The sequence below is a fragment of the Pan paniscus genome, chromosome 18 (genome assembly GCF_029289425.2).
Source record: "Pan paniscus chromosome 18, NHGRI_mPanPan1-v2.0_pri, whole genome shotgun sequence".
Lineage (NCBI taxonomy): Eukaryota > Metazoa > Chordata > Mammalia > Primates > Hominidae > Pan > Pan paniscus.
The window spans coordinates 34,101,175-34,121,903 of NC_073267.2; the positions used below are offsets into that span (position 1 = coordinate 34,101,175).

At 52.7% G+C, this 20,729-nt stretch overlaps 2 protein-coding genes across 2 annotated transcripts; one reads left to right on the plus strand and one right to left on the minus strand.

Annotated features, from left to right (window-relative positions):
* The first annotated feature begins 766 nt into the window (after positions 1–766).
* CTF1 (cardiotrophin 1) lies at positions 767–7,870 on the plus strand. The gene is made up of 3 exons (XM_034940038.3): positions 767–819; positions 3,717–3,835; positions 6,389–7,870. Exons 1-3 carry the CDS (start codon positions 795–797, stop codon positions 6,848–6,850), a joined length of 606 nt encoding a protein of 201 aa, XP_034795929.1. The 5' UTR covers positions 767–794; the 3' UTR covers positions 6,851–7,870.
* A 709-nt stretch (positions 7,871–8,579) lies between these two features.
* Positions 8,580–14,933, minus strand: LOC100986810 (cardiotrophin-2). Its single transcript, XM_003807486.3, has 3 exons — positions 14,918–14,933; positions 12,214–12,350; positions 8,580–9,116 (listed from the first exon to the last, which is right to left on the minus strand). Exons 1-3 carry the CDS (start codon positions 14,931–14,933, stop codon positions 8,658–8,660), a joined length of 612 nt encoding a protein of 203 aa, XP_003807534.1. The 3' UTR covers positions 8,580–8,657.
* Between the last annotated feature and the right edge of the window lie 5,796 nt (positions 14,934–20,729).

The window sequence follows — 20,729 nt, forward strand, 5'->3', positions numbered from 1 at the left end:
CACACGGGCCTCCTCGTCTTCATTCACAAACCCCATTAGCTGCTGTTGTCTATGGGCTTCCTCGACAGACCGCGGGCCCCTCGCGGGGGCCAGAAACCAAGTATGGATCATCCCTATGTGCCTTGCTTTCCGTCTACACCAGGTTAATGGGGTTGACGTATGGGTGTGACTTCCTGTCCAGGTCTCTGTAGCTTGTTCTCCTGGGGGTGGGGTGGGGGGGGGTGTGATTGTTACTAGGCCTGCTAAGAAGAGGAGAGCAGTGTATCTGTCTCCCTCCTGGTGGGTGTGACAATGAGATTGGAAGCCATCTAAGATAGGCCAGGAGATGTATGTCTGGACAAACGTGCCCCAAGCCTGACGGCCCCCATCGTAGCCTCCCTCGCAAGCCGCGCCCCAGACTAGAGAGAGGGCCTGCGCATTCCTGTCCTGCCAGTCCGGCAGTTCCCTCTCCTGTCTCCTCAGCTTTACACCCAAAGCAGCCCCTGCCTCAGGTCCAAGCCTGAGCCCGCGGCAGAACATTGGGCTGCCTCCCAGGCCCTGACACCCCCAGCCCCGAGGTCCTGTCCACCCGGCAGACAACTTGCCTTCCCCCTCGGGCCCCTTCCCCCACTAGGCCCCACGGACGAGGAGCTGAGCTCAGGGCCAAGGAATCCTGTCTCAAAAGGGGGGGTAGGATGAAATGTTTGGGGTCTGGGCTCTGATTGGCTGCGCCAGGGCCACGCCCCCAGCCCTTTCCCCTTTCTCCCCCCTCGAAAGGGGGGCGTGAAGGGAGCCAGGATCAGCCAGGGGCCAGCATGAGCCGGAGGGAGGGAAGTCTGGGTAAGGGGCTGAGGGACCGGACGCCGGGTCGCTGAGGGGCGCAGGAGTCAGAGGGATTGGGAGCTGGGGGTCTGGGTTTCCGCCACCCCCGGGTCCGGGAGGGGAGCGGCCTTGGCGGGGAAGGGCAGGGCTCCGGTGTCAGGTAACGAGTGAGCGGGTGAGTTGTGAGAAACAGCAGGCGCTAGGGTTTAGAGGAGGCCTGGGGCTGAGGTTTCAGGGACCTGGGCTCAGGGCTTAGATCACCGGTTCGAGTACACCCAGGGGGAGGACTGGGGTCGGGGCTGGGGCAGGACCCCTGTGTCCACTGAGTCTCGGGAAAGAATCAGAGCTGGGGGGCTGAAGGAAGGGGTAGAGTAAGGGAAGACAGTCTTGGAGTCACAGGAAGTAGTGAGTGACAACAGGAGACGAAAGTCTGGGCTGCTGAGGATCGCGACTGGTGCTGGGAAACTTCGGGGGTGGGGCGGGGGCGGGGCACCGGGTCAGGACTACATTCCCCAGCACGCATCGGGCGCGCGCTGTGCGTTTCGGGAAATGGAGTCCCTCCCGGGGCGCCAGACACTGGCTCTTGCGGACCTTGATTCGCTGACTAGCCAGGCCAGCGCCTTGCATGGATGGGGCATCAGGGAGAGAAATGGAAATGGAAGTCAGTCTCCCTATCTGTAAAATGGGCCTTCAAGGCACATTTTGATATGAAGTTCTGTACTTCGATGATGTTGAAGTCCACTAGCAGTCACTGAGGTAGAAATATGTAAGTCCTGTCCTCAAAGGGCTCTCAGGCTAAGGCAGATACACACAGAAAAGCCATTAAAAGAGCTACCCTGGAACTCATGCAAATGGCCTTAAGTCATAGGGAAGGAGTTCGTTTATAAAGGAGAAGTGATTCTGGAGGCTTCACTGAGGAGGCAGTACAGTCATGCACTGCATAACAACATTTGGTCAACAGGTGGACCGCACAGACAATGGAGGTCCCATAAGATTCTATGCATTTTTAGCCTGGGCAACATGGCGAAACCCTGTCTCTACAAAAAATACAAAAATTAACCGGGCGTGGTGGCGCATGCCTGTAGTCCCAGCTACACAGGAGACCCAGGCAGGAGGATTGCTTGAGCCCAGGAGGTCGAGGCTGCAGTGAGCCAAGATTGCACCACTGCACCCCCATCCTGGGCGAAAGAGCGAGACTCCGTCTCTCTCTCTCTCTTTCTCTTTTGGGATGGAGTCTTTCTCTGTTGCCAGGCTGGAGTGCAGTGGCCTCGGCTCACTGCAACCTCTGCCTCCTGGGTTCAAGCAATTCTCCTGCCTCAGCCTCCCAAGTAGCTGGGACTACAGGCGTGTGCCACCAAGTCCAGCTAATTTTTTTTTTTTTTGTATTTTTAGTAGAGACGAGGTTTCATCATGTTGGCTAGGATGGTATTGATCTCTTGACCTCGTGATCCACCTGCCTCAGCCCTCCAAAGTGCTAGGATTACAGGCGTGAGCCACTGCGCCCGGACAATTTTTTTTTTTTTTTTGAGACGAAGTCTCGGTCTGTCACCCAGGCTGGAGTGCAGTGACCTGATCTCAGCTCAATGCAACCTCCTCCTCCCAGGTTCAAGCGATTCTCATGCCTCAGGCCCCCTGGTAGCTGGGATTACAGGCACCCACCATCATGCCTGACTAATTTTTGTATTTTTAGTAGAGACAGGGTTTCACCAGATGGTCCCGAACTCCTGACTTCAAGTGATCCGCCCGCCTCATCCTCCCAAAGTGTGGGATTAAAGGCGTGAACCACTGAGCCCAATGCCTGGCTAATTTTTGTATTTTTAGTAGAAACGGGGTTTCACCATGTTGGCCAGGCTGGCCTCAAACTCCTGACCTCAAGTGATCCGCCCACCTCATCCTCCCAAAGGGCTGGGATTACAGGCGTAAGCCACTGGGCCCAATGCCTGGCTAATTTTTGTATTTTTAGTAGAAATGGGGTTTCACCATGTTGGCCAGGCTGGTCTCAAACTCCTAACCTCAAGTGATCTGCCCATCTCGGGCTCCCAAAGTGCTGGGATTACAGGCGTGAGCCACCACGCCTAACCGATATATATTATATAATAAAATACATACATATATATGTATTTTAACTGTAGCTTTTCTATGTTTTTATTTATTTATTTATTTATTTATTTATTTAGAGATAGAGTCTTACTCTGTTGCCCAGGCTGGAGTGCAGTGGCACACTCACAGCTCACTGCAGCCTCGACCTCCCGGGGTTCAAGCGATCCTCTCATCTCAGCCTCTCAAGTAGCTGGGACTACCGGCATGTGCCACCATGCCTGGCTTATATTTGTATTTTTTGTAAAGATGGGGTTTCACCATATCGCCCAGGCTGGTCCCAAACTCCTGGGCTCAAACAATCCACCTGCCTTGGCCTCCCGAAATGCTAAGATTACAGACATCAGCAATCTCACCCGGCCCTTTTCTATGTTTAGATACACAAATACCACTGTGTTCCAGTTGCCTGCTGTACTGTAACATGCTGTCCAGGTCTGCAGCCTAGGAACAATTGACTAACACCACATAGCCTGGGCGTGTAGCAGGCTGTACCACCTAGGTTTGTGTAAATACACTCTACGATGTATTTACGTACTCTACGATGAAATCGCCTAAGGATGCATTTCTCAGAATGTATCCATGTTGTTAAGCAAGGCATGACTGTCTTTGAATTTGACTTTAATAGGATTTCAACAGTGATTTGGGGACAGGCAATACATTTCAGGTAGACCACCTGCTTGACAAAGTTCTGGTGCCTCATTTTCCTTCAGTTGGAATGGGACAGACCCTGATGGGGTCAGGAACAAAGAGCCAGCGTGGGAGAGGTGATCAATGAGCAGGAGGTTGGCCATCCTCATTCCTCCCCCCTTTCCCACCAGAAGACCCCCAGACTGATTCCTCAGTCTCACTTCTTCCCCACTTGGAGGCCAAGATCCGTCAGACACACAGCCTTGCGCACCTCCTCACCAAATACGCTGAGCAGCTGCTCCAGGAATATGTGAGTGGGAATGGGGGTGGGGGTGCCAGGGGCCTGGGGAATGGGAGCAGACATCACAGAGGTCCTCGATCACCCATTCTCTCAACCTCATTTTCCAATTGTGGAAATCAGGGCTCCTGAGAGGGATAGCAACTTGCCCCTGGCCACACAGCAAATTGGAAGAGGACCCTGTCTGTGACCCAGATGCCATTCTGTCCTCTCCAGCTTAGAGGCACCCTCCTCAGTGCTTTGTTTTTGAGAGGAGGCCTCGCTCTGTCGCCCAGGCTGGAGTGCAGTGGTGCCATTATGGCTCATTGCAGCCTCAACCTCCTGGGCTTAAGCAATCCTCCTGCCTTAGCCTCTCAAGTAGGTGGGGCCACAGGCACGCACCATCATGCCTGGGTAATTTTTTCATTATTTTGTAGAGGCAGGGTCTTGCTGTATTGCCCAGGCTGGTCTTGAACTCCTGGGCTCAAGTGACCTTGGTGCTTTAAGTCAGAGGTAGCCAGGTAGCCTGGGGCAGTGAAGAGAACTCTGATCTGTATCTCAGGAAACCGAGGTTCTAGGCTCTGCGTGACCTTGACACCTCCCCTCCATGGGCCTTGGTCTCTCCCCAACAGTAAAAGGAGGCAGCTAAATATGATTAACTCTGAACTCTCCCACCTGGGATATTCAGGGAAGCCAAGAAGAGGTTCCAATCTGGAGCAACAGTTATCCCAAGAGGGCACTTTTACAGAAGACAGGGATCTGCTGACATCTTTAGTTGGGCAGAGGACCCTGCCCAAGGAAAGAAAATATTTCCCCAAATTACCCTCGTGTAGTGAAGAGAGGGTATAGCTTTGAATCAGACTGCAGGCCTGCCAACTTGTTAACTGTGAGCTTGGGCAGTAACAATAACATTAAAAATAATAATGTAACAATTATGGCAGCGGATAGTGGGAGAATAGTGGCATAATAGAACTAGCTTTGGGCTGGGTGCGTTGGCTCATGCCTGTAATCCCATTGCTTTCGGAGGCTGAGGCAGGAGGATTGCTTGAGCTCGGGAGTTCGACACCAGCCTGGGTAACACAGTGAGCCCTCATCTCTTAAAAAAGAAAAGAATAAAAGAAAAGAAAAGAAAAAGGAAAAGAAAAAAATAGCCAGGCGTGGTGGTGTATGCCTGTGGTTCCATCTACTCAGGAGGCTGAGTGTGGAGGATTGCTTGAGCCCTGGAGGCTGTGTGATCAAACCATTGCTCTCCACCCTTGGCGACAGTGTGAGACCCCATCTATTTAAAACAAACAAACAAAACTAGCTTTGTACTGCTATGAACTTTGGTTCAAATTCCAGCTCTGCCACTTCCTAGGGTAAGTCACTGTAGTCACTGTATCTCCAGCCCAACATTTTTTTTTTTTTTTTTGAAATGGAGTTTCGCTCTTGTGGCCCAGGTTGGAGTGCAATGGTGCGATCTCAGTTCACTGCAACCTCCGCCTCCCAGGTTCAAGGGATTCTTCTGCCTCAGTCTCCTGAGTAGCTGGGATTACAGTCACCACCACCACATCTGGCTAATTTTTGTGTTTTTAGTAGAGATAGGGTTTCACCATGTTGGCCAGGTGGGTCTTGAACTCCTGACTTCAGCTGATCTGCCTGCCTTGGCCTCCCAGAGTGCCTGGATTACAGGCGTGAGTCACCGTGCCCAGCCCCACATTTATCTTTCATTTGTTCATTCATATGATGTTGATTCATTGAGTCCCTGCTCAATGCAGGTACAGAGGTTGGGGAGGATAGGGAAGGGAATGAAGTCCCCTTGGCCCCTGGACTATCTTATATGATTTCCATGAAGACAGGACAGGAAGCTTCCTCATTCATTGTACAGATGAGAAGGCTGAGGCTCAGAGAAGGGAAGTGGTTTTGCCCCAAACTGCACAGCTAGTAAGTGGTGAAGATAGGATTTGAACTCCGGTCTGTAAGGTAACTTTAACAAAAGAGCTGACATTTTTACTGAACTCTTCCTGGGACCAGGCCCTGTCTTGAACACTTGACATGGTCATAACTGCTTTATGAAGTTGCTGCTGTTATTAGGTCCTATTTATTTATTTATTGAGACAGGATCTGACTCTCACCGAGGCTGGAGGGCAGTGGTGCCATCATAGCTCATTGAAGCCTTGACCTCCTGGGCTCAAGCAATCCTCCCACCTCAGCCTCAGCCTCCGGAATAGCTGGAACTACAGACATGCGCCACCACACTCGCTATTTTTTTTTTTTTTTTTTTTTTTTTTTTTTTAGAGCTGTGGTCTTGCTGTGTTGCCTAGGCTGGTCTCGAACCCCTGGGCTCAAGTGATTATCTCACCTTGGCCTCCCAAAGTGCTGACCTAAACTGGCCCAGTCTGGGTCCAGTTTAGGGAGGAAGAAACAGGCATTGGTGTCAAGCGCATGCCACTTTGTTTTGCCTTAAACAGAGCAGCTCTGTTAGGAGGGATTATCATCTGCAAGATGAGGAAACTGACACCCCCAGAGAGCGGGTTGGGGAGCCCAGTTGACAGCCCCCTGCCCGTGCTCCGGGGCCCCGCTGACCCGCCGGCCGTGTCTCCGCAGGTGCAGCTCCAGGGAGACCCCTTCGGGCTGCCCAGCTTCTCGCCGCCGCGGCTGCCGGTGGCCGGCCTGAGCGCCCCGGCTCCGAGCCATGCGGGGTTGCCAGTGCACGAGCGGCTGCGGCTGGACGCGGCGGCGCTGGCCGCGCTGCCCCCGCTGCTGGACGCAGTGTGTCGCCGCCAGGCCGAGCTGAACCCGCGCGCGCCGCGCCTGCTGCGCCGCCTGGAGGACGCGGCGCGCCAGGCCCGGGCCCTGGGCGCCGCCGTGGAGGCCTTGCTGGCCGCGCTGGGCGCCGCCAACCGCGGGCCCCGGGCCGAGCCCCCCGCCGCCACCGCCTCTGCCGCCTCCGCCACCGGGGTCTTCCCCGCCAAGGTGCTGGGGCTCCGCGTTTGCGGCCTCTACCGCGAGTGGCTGAGCCGCACCGAGGGCGACCTGGGCCAGCTGCTGCCCGGGGGCTCGGCCTGAGCGCCGCGGGGCAGCTCGCCCCGCCTCCTCCCGCTGGGTTCCCTCTCTCCTTCCGCTTCTTTGTGTTTCTCTGCCGCTGTCGGTGTCTGTCTGTCTGCTCTTAGCTGTCTCCATTGCCTCGGCCTTCTTTGTTTTTGTGGGGGAGAGGGGAGGGGACGGGCAGGGTCTCTGTTGCCCAGGCTGGGGTGCAGTGGCGCGATCCCAGCACTGCAGCCTCAACCTCCTGGGCTCAAGCCATCCTTCCGCCTCAGCTTCCCCAGCAGCTGGGACTACAGGCACGCGCCACCACAGCCGGCTAATTTTTTATTTAATTTTTTGTAGAGACGAGGTTTCGCCATGTTGCCCAGGCTGGTCTTGAACTCCTGGGCTCAAGCGATCCTCCCGCTTCAGCCTCCCTAAGTGCTGGGATTGCAGGCGTGAGCCACTTTTCCAGCCTCTCTTTGCTTTGCCTGCCCCGTTCTCTTAACTCTTGGACCCTCCTCGTCTGCATGGTAACTCCGTCTGAGTCTACCATTTTCTTGCTCTCCCTCCTTCCTTGGGCCTGCCTCAGTTCCCTTTGGCCTCCCCCTTTACCCAGCTCTTGGGGTGTCTCTGTTTTTTCCATCCCCACTTCCTGCCTTCTTGTGGCCCTGTGTGAGCGCATGTGTACATCTCAGCCTTATCTCAAGGAGGTGACACCTTCTCTCCTTGTCCCCATCTGGCCGTCTCTCTGTGCTTCCCTGGCCAGGGGCGTGCCTGCTGGTCCTATGGGGGGAAGGCTACTCCGCATCTCAGCCACCTTCCTCAGGCTCACTCCACCTACATCCCCAGTCTGCCACACCCCATCCCTTTGGGCCTCAGCCCTGTCCCTTTGATGTCTTCCTTTCCTTCAGCCCCTCTGCCCTGTCCCTGCACACCTCCACTGCCTCCCAGCAGATCTGTGGAGACAAAACAAGCAACACCTTAAAAGAGTTTTATTTCTGAAAATAAATTAATTTTTTGTAAATAAAATGTTTAAAAATAAAAAAGAAACTAAAGTTACTTGTATATATAGTTGTTGAAAATGGGGAGACAGCTTTAGGGAGAAAAGGACCCTTGCGATGCAGCCTAGTCCCCCAGACATGCCCAAGAAGCCCAGCAGTATAAATAGGAGGCTGACAGCCCCTGGCCAGTGGTGCCCTCTGCCAGCCCAGAACAGGAAGTGGATGTGTCCTAACAGGAAACAGATGTGATGCAGTCCTTAGTTCTTCAAGAATTGGGCTTCCATGGATCAGGAAGTGGAGCCCCTGAGGACAGGAAGTGGAACAGTAGCCCCAGAGAGACAAGCCAAGCAGGGGAGCCAATGAACTTCAGCAGGAAGAAGGAAGCCTATCCGCTTAGAAAGGCGGGCTCTTCATACAGCGAATGAGGTAGACAGAGACAGGAAGGCAGCCCCAACCGTCCCAAAATTACAAAAAGGGGAAGGTCTCAGGGAGAGCCTAGGAAGGGGACCAACTGTCCTCTCCCTGTAGAGTGACAGGTGAAGCCTCTTTGGAGAGGTGCATCTTTCCAACCAGGAAGTGGACACCCAGTACCACTGGATGGGTAACCCATGGAATGGCATCCATGGAGGTTGACCCAGACCTAGAAGGCAGGCCAGAGGACCTGGGCCGGAAGGCCCTGAAATAAGGAAATTGAGGCCTGGCTCCCAGGAAATGTTCCCAGACATGGCACCCAAGCCCCGTCTGCTAGACGAGGTTTATCTCCTTTTCTAGCCCACAAGCAAGGCAGAAAAGAGGCCATTGTGAAAGAGGAAGTGCTGCAGCCTCTGACAGGAAGTCCTACCCCTCTATGCTGAGTACTTAGCCTTGAGCAGAGCCAAGTCTCTCACAGCTCGGTCTGTCCAGTGGCCATATTCCCGGGTCACCACGTAGCCTCGACATTTCCTCTCAAAGGCCGAGGCCCCAAAGGCAGCAAGCCCTAGAGTATCCTCTTCTGGGGGGATTGGCAGCCCCAGGGCCGTCATGATGGCGGCCATATTGCCCAGCAGGCCTTGGGCCCTGAGTCTCGCAGCCCTGAGCTGAGCCAGCAGGATGGGACTGCCAGGGTTCAGGTCGCTCTGGTCGTCTTCCACGAGCTGGAGGTGCTGGGTCAATGCCAGGAAGGCCCTCTGGGCAAGGCTCAGCCATTCCCCGTCATCCAGGGCGTGCCAGGTCTTAAAGAAGGCGGTGGCAGGAGGCAGGCTGCTGAGCTGGAGCTCAGGGGCTGAGAAGCCAGGGTCACTAAAGGGGCTGCCCTGGTACTGGAGCTGCAGGAGGGACAGAGACAGACAGGAGTGAGGGGACCAGAGCGGTGCCTGGGACTCTGACTTCATGCCTGCCCACTGAGACTGGCTTCTTCCCAGGAGTCGTCACTTGCTGCGTCTCAGGGAGCTGCTGGGATGTCCTGACACAGGGCAAGGGCCCTAGGAGGCTCAGGTGTGTCATCCTCTGCACGCTAGCTGTGCAACGTGGAGTCACAAGCTTCAGAAATTCCCACCTGGCAGTGTTATGAAGATTATAGGAAATAATATATATAAAGCCCTTAGCAGGCCGGGCACGGTGGCTCACAGCTGTAATCCCGGCACTTTGGGAAGCCGAGATGGGTAAATCACTTGAGGTCAGGAGTTTGAGACCAGCCTGGTTAACATGCCAAAACCCTGTCTCTACTAAAAATACAAAACTTAGCCAGCTGTGGCAGTGCACGCCTGCTATGCCAGTTACTCAGGAGGCTGAGGCACGAGAATCACTTGAACCCAGGAGGCAGAGGTTGCAGTGAGCCGAGATCATACCACTGCACTCTAGCCTGGGCGACAGAGTGAAACTGTAAAAAAAAAAAAAGCACTTAGCACAGAGTCTAATATACAATACAGCATCTGATATACAATAAGGGTGTGATAAGCCATCATTAATTAATAATATATTTATATTTATATCAATCAATGAACACTATGATTATATTATTTACTGTAATGTTTTCTTTTCTTTTATTATTTATTTATTTATTTTGATACAGTTTTGCTCTTGTTGCCCAGGCTGGAATGCAATGGTGCGATCTTGACTTACTACAACCTCTGCCTCCCAGGTTCAAGCGATTCTCCCGCCTCACCCCCCAAGTATCTGGAAACCCAGATTACAGGCACACGCCACCACACTTGGCTAATTTTGTATTTTCACTATGTTGGTCAGGCTGGTTTCGAACTCCTGACCTCAGGTGATCTACCTGTCTCAGCCTCCTAAAATGCTGGGATTACAGGCACGAGCCACCACACCCAGCCAACTGTAATATTTTAAACCAAGTATATTATTGACAATGTAGTTACAGCCTGGTATCTTTTTTATTTATGGCATTTAGTTATGTTTGTTTACTTTATTTTATTTTATTTTATTTCATTTATTTCCCGAGATGGAGTCTTGCTCTGTCACCCAGGCTGGAGTGCCTTGGCATGATCTCTGCTCACTGCAACCTCCGCCTCCCGGGTTCAAGCAATTCTCCTGCCTCAGCCTCCCGAGTAGCTGGGATTACAGATATGTGCCACCACTCCCGGCTAATTTTTGTATTTTTAGTAGAGATGGAGTTTCACCATGTTGGCCAGGCTGGTCTCAAACTCCTTACCTCAAGTGATCCACCCCACCTCAGCCTCCCAAAGTGCTGGGATTACAGGCATAAGCCACCATGCCTGGCCTGTTAATTTTATTACAATCATTAATAAATACTTGTTAATATTATTACATTTAATTGAGAACCTTCCCCATCAAAGTTCTTACTTCCACAAAGTAAGATCGCCAGCATCTTTTTTTTTTTTTTTCCTCTAGGACAGGGACTCACCCTGTCACCCTGGCTGGAATGCAGTGGTGCAATCTGGCCTCACTGCAACCTCCGCCTCCCGGGTTCAAGAGATTCTTTTGCCTCAGCCTCTTGAGTAGCTGGGACTAAAGGTGTGCGCCATCACACCTGGCTAATTTTTGTATTTTTAGTAGAGACGGGGTTTTGCCATGTTGGCCAGGCTGGTCTCGAACTACTGACCTCAGGTGATCTTCCCACCTCAGCCTTCCAAAGTGCTGGGATTATAGGTGTAAGCCACAGCCCCCAGCCCTGGGACCTTAGTGCACACTGATAGATGTCCTAACTGGCAGATTGCCTGGTCCCATTTTACAAGTGGAAAAACTGAGGCTAAGGGTGCCCAAGGCTATCCAGGGAATAGTGACAGCTGTGGGACTAGAAACTAGGTCGAAAGGTTCAGTCACTTCACAGGGCCAGAAATCTGGCCCAGAGAAAGAGCTCCAGATGTCAGGGGCTCCAGGGCCAGGCAGATCGTGTCAGTTGTGAAGAAGGCAGGACTACGATGCCAGGTGGGAGTTTTGACCAACAGTATCCCTGTGCCTGCTATAGACAGGCATTCCATTCATATTCAAACTTTGAACAGGAGCTGTATGGGCCAAACAAAAAAACAGCTGTGGGTCAGACTCAGCCAGCAGGCTTCCAGCTTTAACTTTGAGATGGTGTAGGAGGCCATGGAAAGGGGAGGAAATTCCACAGACCTGGCTTCAGATCCTGGCACTGCCAGTTATTAGCTCTGTGACCTCAGGCAAATTATTCACCCCCCTCTAAGACTCAGTTTCTTCACCTGTAAAATGGATTATAATTCCACCTGCTAGAACTGTTTGAAGAGTCAGTAAGATAATGGGGGTAAAGGACAGGCACAGTGGCTCACGTCTGTAATCCCAGCACATTGGGAGGCTAAGGCAGGTGGATCAGTTGAGGCCAGGAGTTCAAGACCAGCCTGGCCAATATGGTGAAACCCTGTCTCTACTAAAAATACAAACATTAGCCAGGCGTGGTGACATGCACCTGTAATCCCAGCTACTCGGGAGGCTGAGGGACAAGAATCACTTGAACCCGGGAGGTGGACGTTGCAGTGGCCGAGATCACACCACTGCACTCCAGCCTGGGTGACAGACATTGGGGGTAGAGTGCCAAGCAGGCATGGGCCCAGGTAATCACACAGCATGAATGGTGAGGAATTAAATGTGGCTGTGTAAAGCCCTTCTCTCTCGGTGTGTCCTTTGAACACTGTCACAGTCCTAGGAGGTCAGCAAAGGCACGCTCAGCATCCCATTTTGCAGATAAGAAAGCTGAGACCAAGAGAGGAAGAATGACTTGCCTAAGGTCACCCAGCCACCAGTGACATGAGTGGCACAAGTGAGTGTGGCTCTAGTGAACACTAGAGTGTTACAGGCATCCCTGTCCCCTCGGGCCATGGAGGAGTCTTCTGGACTTGCTCTGCTCATGGCAGGGCCATGGCAGGGCCATGGGAGGCAGCATCCCTCTCCCCTTGTCCCCTGCTCATGCCCCTTGTCACTCACGTAAGTCCGCAGCAGCGCTGAGGTGTTCTTCTGCATGTAGAGGGCCAGGCTATAGGCTTGACTGATGGGCTCAGCTGGGGAGATGGAGGCTGCTGAGCTGAGGGGTGGCGACAGCAGGGTCAGCAGGCAGAGGCCGGCTGGCAGAGGAAGCCAGAGGTCAGCACCAAGGCCTCGACCCTGCCTCCGATTCATTCATTCATCTCCACAACTCCGGAAAAGGTCCCATCCCTTGTGGGCTACAGCGATCTTGCATGTCCAAGTCAGTGACAAACCCTCCTGCAGGTAGATTATCCTGGCCCAGAATCCTCTGAACTCCAGGCTCATTGATTCAGCTACTTGACATTTTCACTTGAATATTAGTAAGCATCTCAAACCCAAAATATCCAGGGTTTAATTCTGGAATATTCCCCCCAAGCCCCTCCTCTCCTAGGCTCCCCTGTCTCAGGTAAAGGCATTTCAATTCTTCCAATTGTTCAGGCCAAAGTCATGGTGTGCTCTTTGATGCTTCATTTTTTTTCTTACTCTACACACCCAATCCCACAGGAAATCCTGCTAGCTCTATGCTTTAAAGGCAGCCAGCACAAGTGTGAATTTTTTCCTTCTTTTAGAGATGGCGTCTTGCTCTGTCACCCAGGCTGGAATATAGGGGTGTGATCATAACTCACTGCAGCCTCGAATTCCTGGGAGCAGGTGATCCTCCCACCTCAGCCTCCCAAGTAGCTGGGACTACAGATCCACACCACCACACTCAGTTAATTTTTTAAATTTTATGTGGAGACAGGGTCTCGCTATGTTGCCCAGACTGGTCTCCAACTCCCGGCCTCAAGCAATCCTCCTGCCTCGGCCTCCCAGAGTGATGGGATTACAGGTGTGAGCCACTCCACCTGGCTGCATGCTTATTTTAAATGTAAATAGATGCTGCCAAATTGTCCTCTCAAAGATCTGGTCCAAGCTGGGCGCGGTGGCTCATGCCTATAATCCCAGCACTTTGGGAGGCCAAGGCGGGTGGACCACAAGGTCAGGAGTTCGAGACCAGCCTGGCCAATATGGTGAAACCCTGTCTCTACTAAAAATACAAAAAAAATTAGCCAGGCGTGGTGGCAGGTGCCTGTAATCCCAGCTACTCAGAAGGCTGAGGCAGGAGAATTGCTTGAACCTGGGAGATGGAGGTTGCAGTGAGCCAAGATCAAGCCACTGAACTCCAGCCTGGGTGACGCAGTGAGACTCTGTCTCAAAAAAAAAAAGGCCGGGCGCGGTGGTTTATGCCTGTAATCCCAGCACTTTGGGAGGCCGAGGCTGGCAGATCACGAGGTCAGGAGTTCAAGACTGGCCTTGCCCACATGGTGAAACCCCATCTCTACTTAAAAATGCAAAATTAGCTGGGCATGGTAGTGTGTGCCTGTAATCCCAGCTACTCAGGAGGCTGAGGCCGGTGAATCACTTGAACCCAGGAGGCGGAGGTTGCAGTGAGCTGAGCTCTCGCCATTGCACTCCAGCCTGGGTAATAGAGTGAGACTTCGTCTCAAAAAAAAAAAAAAAAAAAAAAGAAGAAGATCTGGTCCAGTTTATGTTTCTACCAACAGTGTGAGGCTTGGAGAGGAGGAGGATGACCTAAGGTCACCACCCAGGAGAAACAGAGATGAGAGGCAAACCCAGGGCGGCCTCCTTCATCGGCCTTGCCACATTCCTGAGTTCCCAGAGTTCAGTAGCAACTCAGAGAAGCCTGAGAGGGAAGACCATTTCATTCCTTCATTTCACAAACTTCGGGCTTGCAGTGGTTCACACCTGCAATCCCAATATTTTGGGAAGATCGCTTGAGCCCCAAGTTCGAGACCAGCCTGAGCAACATAGGAGATCCCATCTCTAGAAAAAGTTAAAAAAAAAAAAATTATGCCAGGTGCAGTGGTTCACGCCTGTAATCTCAGCACTTTGGGAGGCTGAGGCAGGTAGATCACTTGAGGTCAGAGGTTCGAGACCAGCCTGGCCAACATGGTGAAACCCTGTCTCTACTACCAATACAAAAATTAGCCAGCCATGGTGGTGGGCACCTGTAATCCCAGCTACTCGGGAGTCTGAGGCAGGAGAATCACTTGAACCCAGGAGGCAGAGGTTGCAGTGAGCTGAGATCATGCCACTGCACACCAGCCTGGGCAACAGAGCAAAAACTCCGTCTCAAAAAAAAAAAAGAATTAGCGTAACCTGGTGTCGTGCACCTGTGGTCCCAGCTATTCAGGAGGCTGAGGCAGGAGGATCACCTGAGCCCTGGAGTTTAAGGCTGCAATGAGCAAAGATTCTGCCACTGCACTCCAGCCTGGGCCACAGAGCAAGACCCTGTCTCAAAAACCAAACAAACCAACAAAAAAAGCCACAGTTGGATCACTGCACCACTTTCTGTCACACTAGCTTTACAATTTTCTTGTTAGTACACATATTATGTGTCTGCAGAATGAAATTTCCATGAGGCCATGGATTATTGTCTGTTTGTTCACTGCGTCTCCCCAGATGCTTCCAACAGTACCTAGCACATGATAGGCATTCAATAAATATGTGTTGAATTAATGATGAAGGAAGCCTTGATGTAGGGGGATTTGGAGGTTTTCAGCAGGTGCAAAGAGAGCTGGACACCTGAGTCAGAGAGAGGAGGGGCTCTGCGGGTCCCCCTGTCCTGTGTCTCTGGGGCCTGGCGCTCCTGCCCCTCACTCACCCAGTGAACAGCTCATGCTCTCTCCTCGGCTTCTTCCTCTCTGCAGCCTCTGGGTCTTTCAGGACACCTGTCCTTCTGCCCCTCAGGTGTCTTTATACCTGGGGCTGAGCCCTGGGGTGGCCCAAGAGGGAGGGAGGGAGTCACATCCTAGGGAGAGGGGCAGGAGCAGGCAGGGCCCTGGCAAAGAATGAGAGACAGACCTGGCCACCAGACAGGACAGGGAGCGGGTGGGAGGACCCAGAAGGGGGACATATGTTCCGCACGGGGAGGCCTCATGTGCAGAAGCCCCAAAGGAAGGAAATGGGTAGGGAAGGGGACACAGATGGGACCCCCAGGCCCCTCCAGCTCCCAAATTCGACCCTAAACCCTGGTGGCTGGGAGGGAGGGGGCGAGGGCGTGATGGGGATTATCCAGGGACAAAGGGGCCGCCCCGCTCCCTGCTGTTCTGCACGTCCTGGGATCCAGTTTCCCAGAGGAGGCCGCCCCCTGCTTCGCCCCACAGGGACCCAGGCGCTAGGCCCGGGCTCCCAAGGAGTTTGGAAAAAGGACAGGAGGGATGGTGTGTGAGCAACATCATCGTCCACACCCAGGTTCACCCTTAGGCACAGGAACAGTCACACGTCTACACAGGCATTGGCACGTGGGCACACACAGGCATGAGCACACACTTTCATGCGCTCATTCATTCAGGACTTATGGGCCCTGACTGTGCACCAGTCCCTGTTTTAAGTGCTGGGGACAGAGTATGGAACAAGACAGACAAAAATCCCTGCCCTGGTGGAGCTGACACTTTAGTAGACATGGGTACATATATGTGGGATCATGCCAGGCCTACACACATCACACACACAGTCCCAGACACATGCGTGCACACAGGGGAACCCATAGTGCATCCCTGGGGGCCCAGCCAGAGGCACCTACACAGAGCAGATGTGGGACACACACCTCATGCCCATAGATGCACGCAGAGGTGGGGACCAGGGGTCATGGGATCTGGCCACCTCTTAGCCTCTGATACACTAGGAGATCTCCTCCCTCTGCCCAGGCACAACACACTTGGACTTACACACACACACCTAAGACACTGTCCCTCGGGGAAGCCTTGCAGCAGAGGGGCAGGGTCGGAGAGGCAGACGCTGGGTTCTGGTGTTTCTCCAGTACTTCCCCAATCTCTCCATCATGGAACCAATGTTAAGTTCTCATCCCTGCCACCCCCTGAGTCAGGCAGTGATCGGTCAGACTCCCACCCTAGCGGGCTGGAATACTGCTCCACCCTAGCTTCCCTGGTCAGGTGGTGACCTGGAGGCAGAGGGGCCCACACAGTCACTCAAGAGGTGTTTTATTTTTATTTTTATTTTTATTTTTTATTTTTGCGACAGAGTCTCACTCCGTCGCCCAGGCTGAAGTGCAGTGGCACGATCTCGGCTCACTGCAACCTCTGCCTCGCCTCCCAGGTTCAAGTGATTCTTCTGCCTCAGCCTCCCGAGTAGCTGGGATTACAGGCAAGTGCCACAACGCCCAGCTAACTTTTATATTTTTAGTACAGACAGGGTTTCGCCATGTTGGTCAGGCTGGTCTCGAACTCCTGACCTTGTGATCCACCCGCCTCAGCCTCCCAAAGTGCTGGAATTACAGACGTGAGCCACTGTGCCCGGCCAACAGGTGTTTTTTTTTTTAAGAGACAGGGTCGGCCTGGCCGGACACAGTGGCTCACGCCTGTAATCCCAGCACTTTGGGAGGCCGAGGCGGGCGGATCACCTGAGGTCGGGAGTTTGAGACCAGCCCGACCAACATGGAGAAACCCCGTCTCTACTAAAAATACAAAATTAGCCGGGCATGATGGCGCATGCCTGTAATCCCAGCTACTTGGGAGGCTGAGGCAGGAGAATTGCTTGAACCTGGGAGGCGGAGGTTGCAGTGAGTCGAGATCGCACCATTGCACTCGAGCCTGGGCAACAAGAGCGAAACTCCGTCTCAATAAAAAAGAAAAAAAAAAGGCTGGGTGCAGTGTCTCACGCCTGTAATCCCAGCACTTTGGGAGGCTGAGGCGGGCGGATCACGAGGTCAGGAGATCGAGACCATCCTGACTAAAAAACAGTGAAACCCCGTCTCTACTAAAAATACAAAAAATTAGCTGGGCATGGTGGCGGGCGCCTGTAGTCCCAGCTACTCAGGAGGCTGAGGCAGGAGAATGGTGTGAACCCGGGAGGTGGAGCTTGCAGTGAGCTGAGATCACGCCACCGCACTCCAGCCTGGGCGACAGAGCAAGAATCCGTCTCAAAAAAAAAAAAAAAAAAAAAAAGAGACAGGGTCGGCCGGGCGTGGTGGCTCACACCTGTAATCTCAGAAATTTGGGAGGCTGAAGTGGGTGGATCACTTGAGGTCAGGAGTTTGAGACCAGCTTGGCCAACATGGTGAAACCCTGTCTCTACTAAAGATATAAAAATATTAGACAGGTGTGGTGGCACAGGCCTGTAATCCCAGCTACTAGGGAGGCTGAGGCAGGAGAATCACTTGAACCTGGGAGGCGGAGGTTGGAGTGAGCGGAGATCGTGCCACTGCACTCCAGCCTGGGTGACAAAGCAAGACTCCATCTCAAAAAAAAAAAAAAAAAAAGAGAGAGAGAGAGACAGGGTCTTGCTCTGTTCCCTAGGCTGGACTGCAATGGCACCATCATAGCTCACTGTAGCCTCCACCTCCCAGGCTCAAGTGATCCTCCCACCTTGGCCTTTCAAAATGTTGGGATTACAGGTGTGAGCCACTGCACCTGACCCCAGTAGATATTAACACAGCACCTACTGTGTGCCAGCACCAGGGTGAATAATAAGGCAGGTAAGGTCCCTGCCTCACGGGTACACAGTCTGGTCGGGGAGACCAGCACGAAACATGTGAATTAACACACAGCAAGGTTTCCTAAAGTGACGTGGTGCTGAGAAGAAGCCCAGACAGGTTGGTGTGATGAGCTGGGTGTTCGGAATACTTAGATAAGGAGCCTGAGGCCCAGAAAGGGGCAGCTACTTACCTGGAGTCACACAGCAGAGTCAGGGCAGATGCTGGACTCCTGTCCCCAGCTTGGGGCTGGCTGTGGGGTTCCAGATCTGAACTGTGAGCTGAAGGAAGGAGGAGGTTGAAGGAAAAGATGGATTCTGAGGTGAGGGGTCCTAAACAGGCTCTCCAAGGCTGGGGGCTGCTAGGGCTGGCCGGCAGGGCCTGTGCCAGGCCGGTGGTGATATCAGGGGATTATAGGAGGCCCATTAAGTGGGTGCACCGAGGCATGGGCCGTGCCATGGTAGTAGAGCAGGGGGAAGAGGAGGTACAGGAGGGGGAGAGTGAGGCAGATACTCGATCTGGTACTATTCACAGGTGGACGGCCTACATGGGGCAGGCCTCACCTGGGAGGGCAGGCTAACCCCACCAGAGCCCACCACCACCCGCCTCTCTCTGGGGCTTCCCTTTCTCTCTCTCTGACCCCCACCCCAGGTGGTTTTTGTTTTTGTTCTTTGAGACGGAGTCTCGCTCTGTTGCCCATGCTGGAGTGCAGTGGCATGGTCTAGGCTCACTGCAACCTCCACCTCCTGGATTCACACCATTCTCCTGCCTCAGCCTCCCGAGTAGCTGGTACTACAGGTGCCTGCCACCACGCCCGGCTAATGTTTTGTATTTTTAGTAGAGACGGGGTTTCATTGTGTTAGCCAGGATGGTCTCGATCTCCTGACCTCGTGATCCACCCGCCTCAACCTCCCAAATTGCTGGGATTACAGGCGTGAGCCACGGGCCTGTCTTTTTTTTTTTTTTTTTTTTTTTTTTGAGATGGAATCTTGCTCTGTCACCCAGGCTAGAGTGCAGTGGTGTGATCTCGGCTCACTGCAACCTCCACCTCCTGGGTTCGAGTGATTCTCCTGCCTCAGCCTCCCAAGTAGCTGGGATTACAGGCACATGCCACCACACCTGGCTAATTCTTATATTTTTAGTAGAGACGGGGTTTCACCATGTTGGCCAGGCTGGTCACAAACTCCTGACCTCAAGTGATCCTCCTGCCTTGGCCTCCCAAAGTACTGGGATTACAGGCGTGAGCCACCACGCCCAGCCCCGTCAAGGTGCTCTTCACATCTGGAGGAATTAGCCGCATCCCAGGCCCAGCTCTGTTGTCCAAGGCATCTGTCTCGGCAGAGGTCAGAGGTCAGCAGCTCTGCCCCCTCTACCCCCATCGTGCCCCACCCTGCAGGCCAGCTCATCTTCTGTTTTGGTTACACCAGAAGCTGAATTCTTGGGAATCCCAGCAATTTAGGAGGCAGTGGGCTTCGGTTCAAGTCCTGCCTTTGTTCATCTTTTTTGTTTGTTTGTTTTGAGACAGAGTCTCACTCTGTCACCCAGGCTGGAGTGCAGTGATCTTGGCTCACTGCAACCTCTGCCTCCCAGGTTCAAGCAATTCTCGAGCCTCAGCTTCCCAAGTAGCTGGGATTACAGGTGTGTGCCACCAGGCCCGGCTAATTTTTTGTATTTTTAGTAGAGACAGGATTTTGCCATGTTGGTCAAGCTGGTCTTGAACTCCTGGCCTCAAGCAATCTGCCCGCCTTAGCCTCCCAAAGTGCTGGGATTACAGGTATGAGCCACTGCGCCCAGCTCCTGCCTTTGTTTATCACTAGCTTGGACAAGTTCCTTAACCTCTCTGAGCCTCAGTTTGCTCCCTTATCTGGAAACTGGGATAATAATTCCCACTCACAGGTTCTAACTCACAGGGCACACCCACCAAGTGCCCTGACCCCTCCTATGAGGCCTCTCCTGGGCTTGTCAAGGGTTGCCCCAGTAACACATAATGCCGCCAACCAATGGCAAAGACTCAGTATCCCATGAGCCTGTGCCTGGAGCCCAGCCCCATGCCCCGGCTACACATGTGCTCCCAAGAGATCTGGTACCTTTGCTCAAGCATGACCCAGTGTTGTCCAGAAAACCACACAGTGGGGCCCATTCAGAACAGAGGCAAGGGTGCTGGGCGCAGTGTCTCACACCTGTAATCTCAGCACTTTGGGAGGCTAAGGTGAGGGGATCACTTGAGGTCAGGGGTTCAAGACCAGCCTGGGCAGCATAGCAAGACTCCTGTCTCTACAAAAAAATACAAAAATTAGCCAGGCAAGGTGGTGTGCACCTGTAGTCCTAGCTACTCGGGAGGCTGAGATGGGAGGATTACTTGAGCCTGGGAGGTCAAGGTTTCAGTGAGCTGTGATCACCCCACTGCACTCCAGCCTGGGTGACAGAGTGAGATCCTGTATTTAAAAAAAAAAAAAAAGGCTGGGAACGGTGGCTCACACCTGTAATCCCAGCACTTTGGGAGGCTGAGGTGGGCAGATCACAAGGTAGGAGTTTGAGACCAGCCTGGCCAACATGATGAAACCCCATCTTAAACCTGGGAGGTGGAGGTTGCAGTGAGCTGAGATTGCGCCACTGCACTCCAGCCTGGGCGACAGAGCAAGACTCTGTCTCAAAAAAGAAAAAAAAAATAGTACTTAAGAAAAAGATTAATAACGTTATCATTATTGTTAAAATGCCTGTTCATTAGAAAACTTGAAGCAGACCATAAATGAACAAAGAAGAAACCAACAAACCACCCTATTTTACCACCCAGAAATAACTATGACTGTGTTAACATTTAGTGAGCATCATTCTAGACACCTGATCAGATAAATAGAAAAAGATTTTATGACAATCAATTAATACTAGTATCCTATTTTTAAAATTACATTTAACTTTATTTGAATTTAACAAAAGGAACAGAAATAGAAGTTTAATTGAAAGAACTGTGGAACTTCAGATA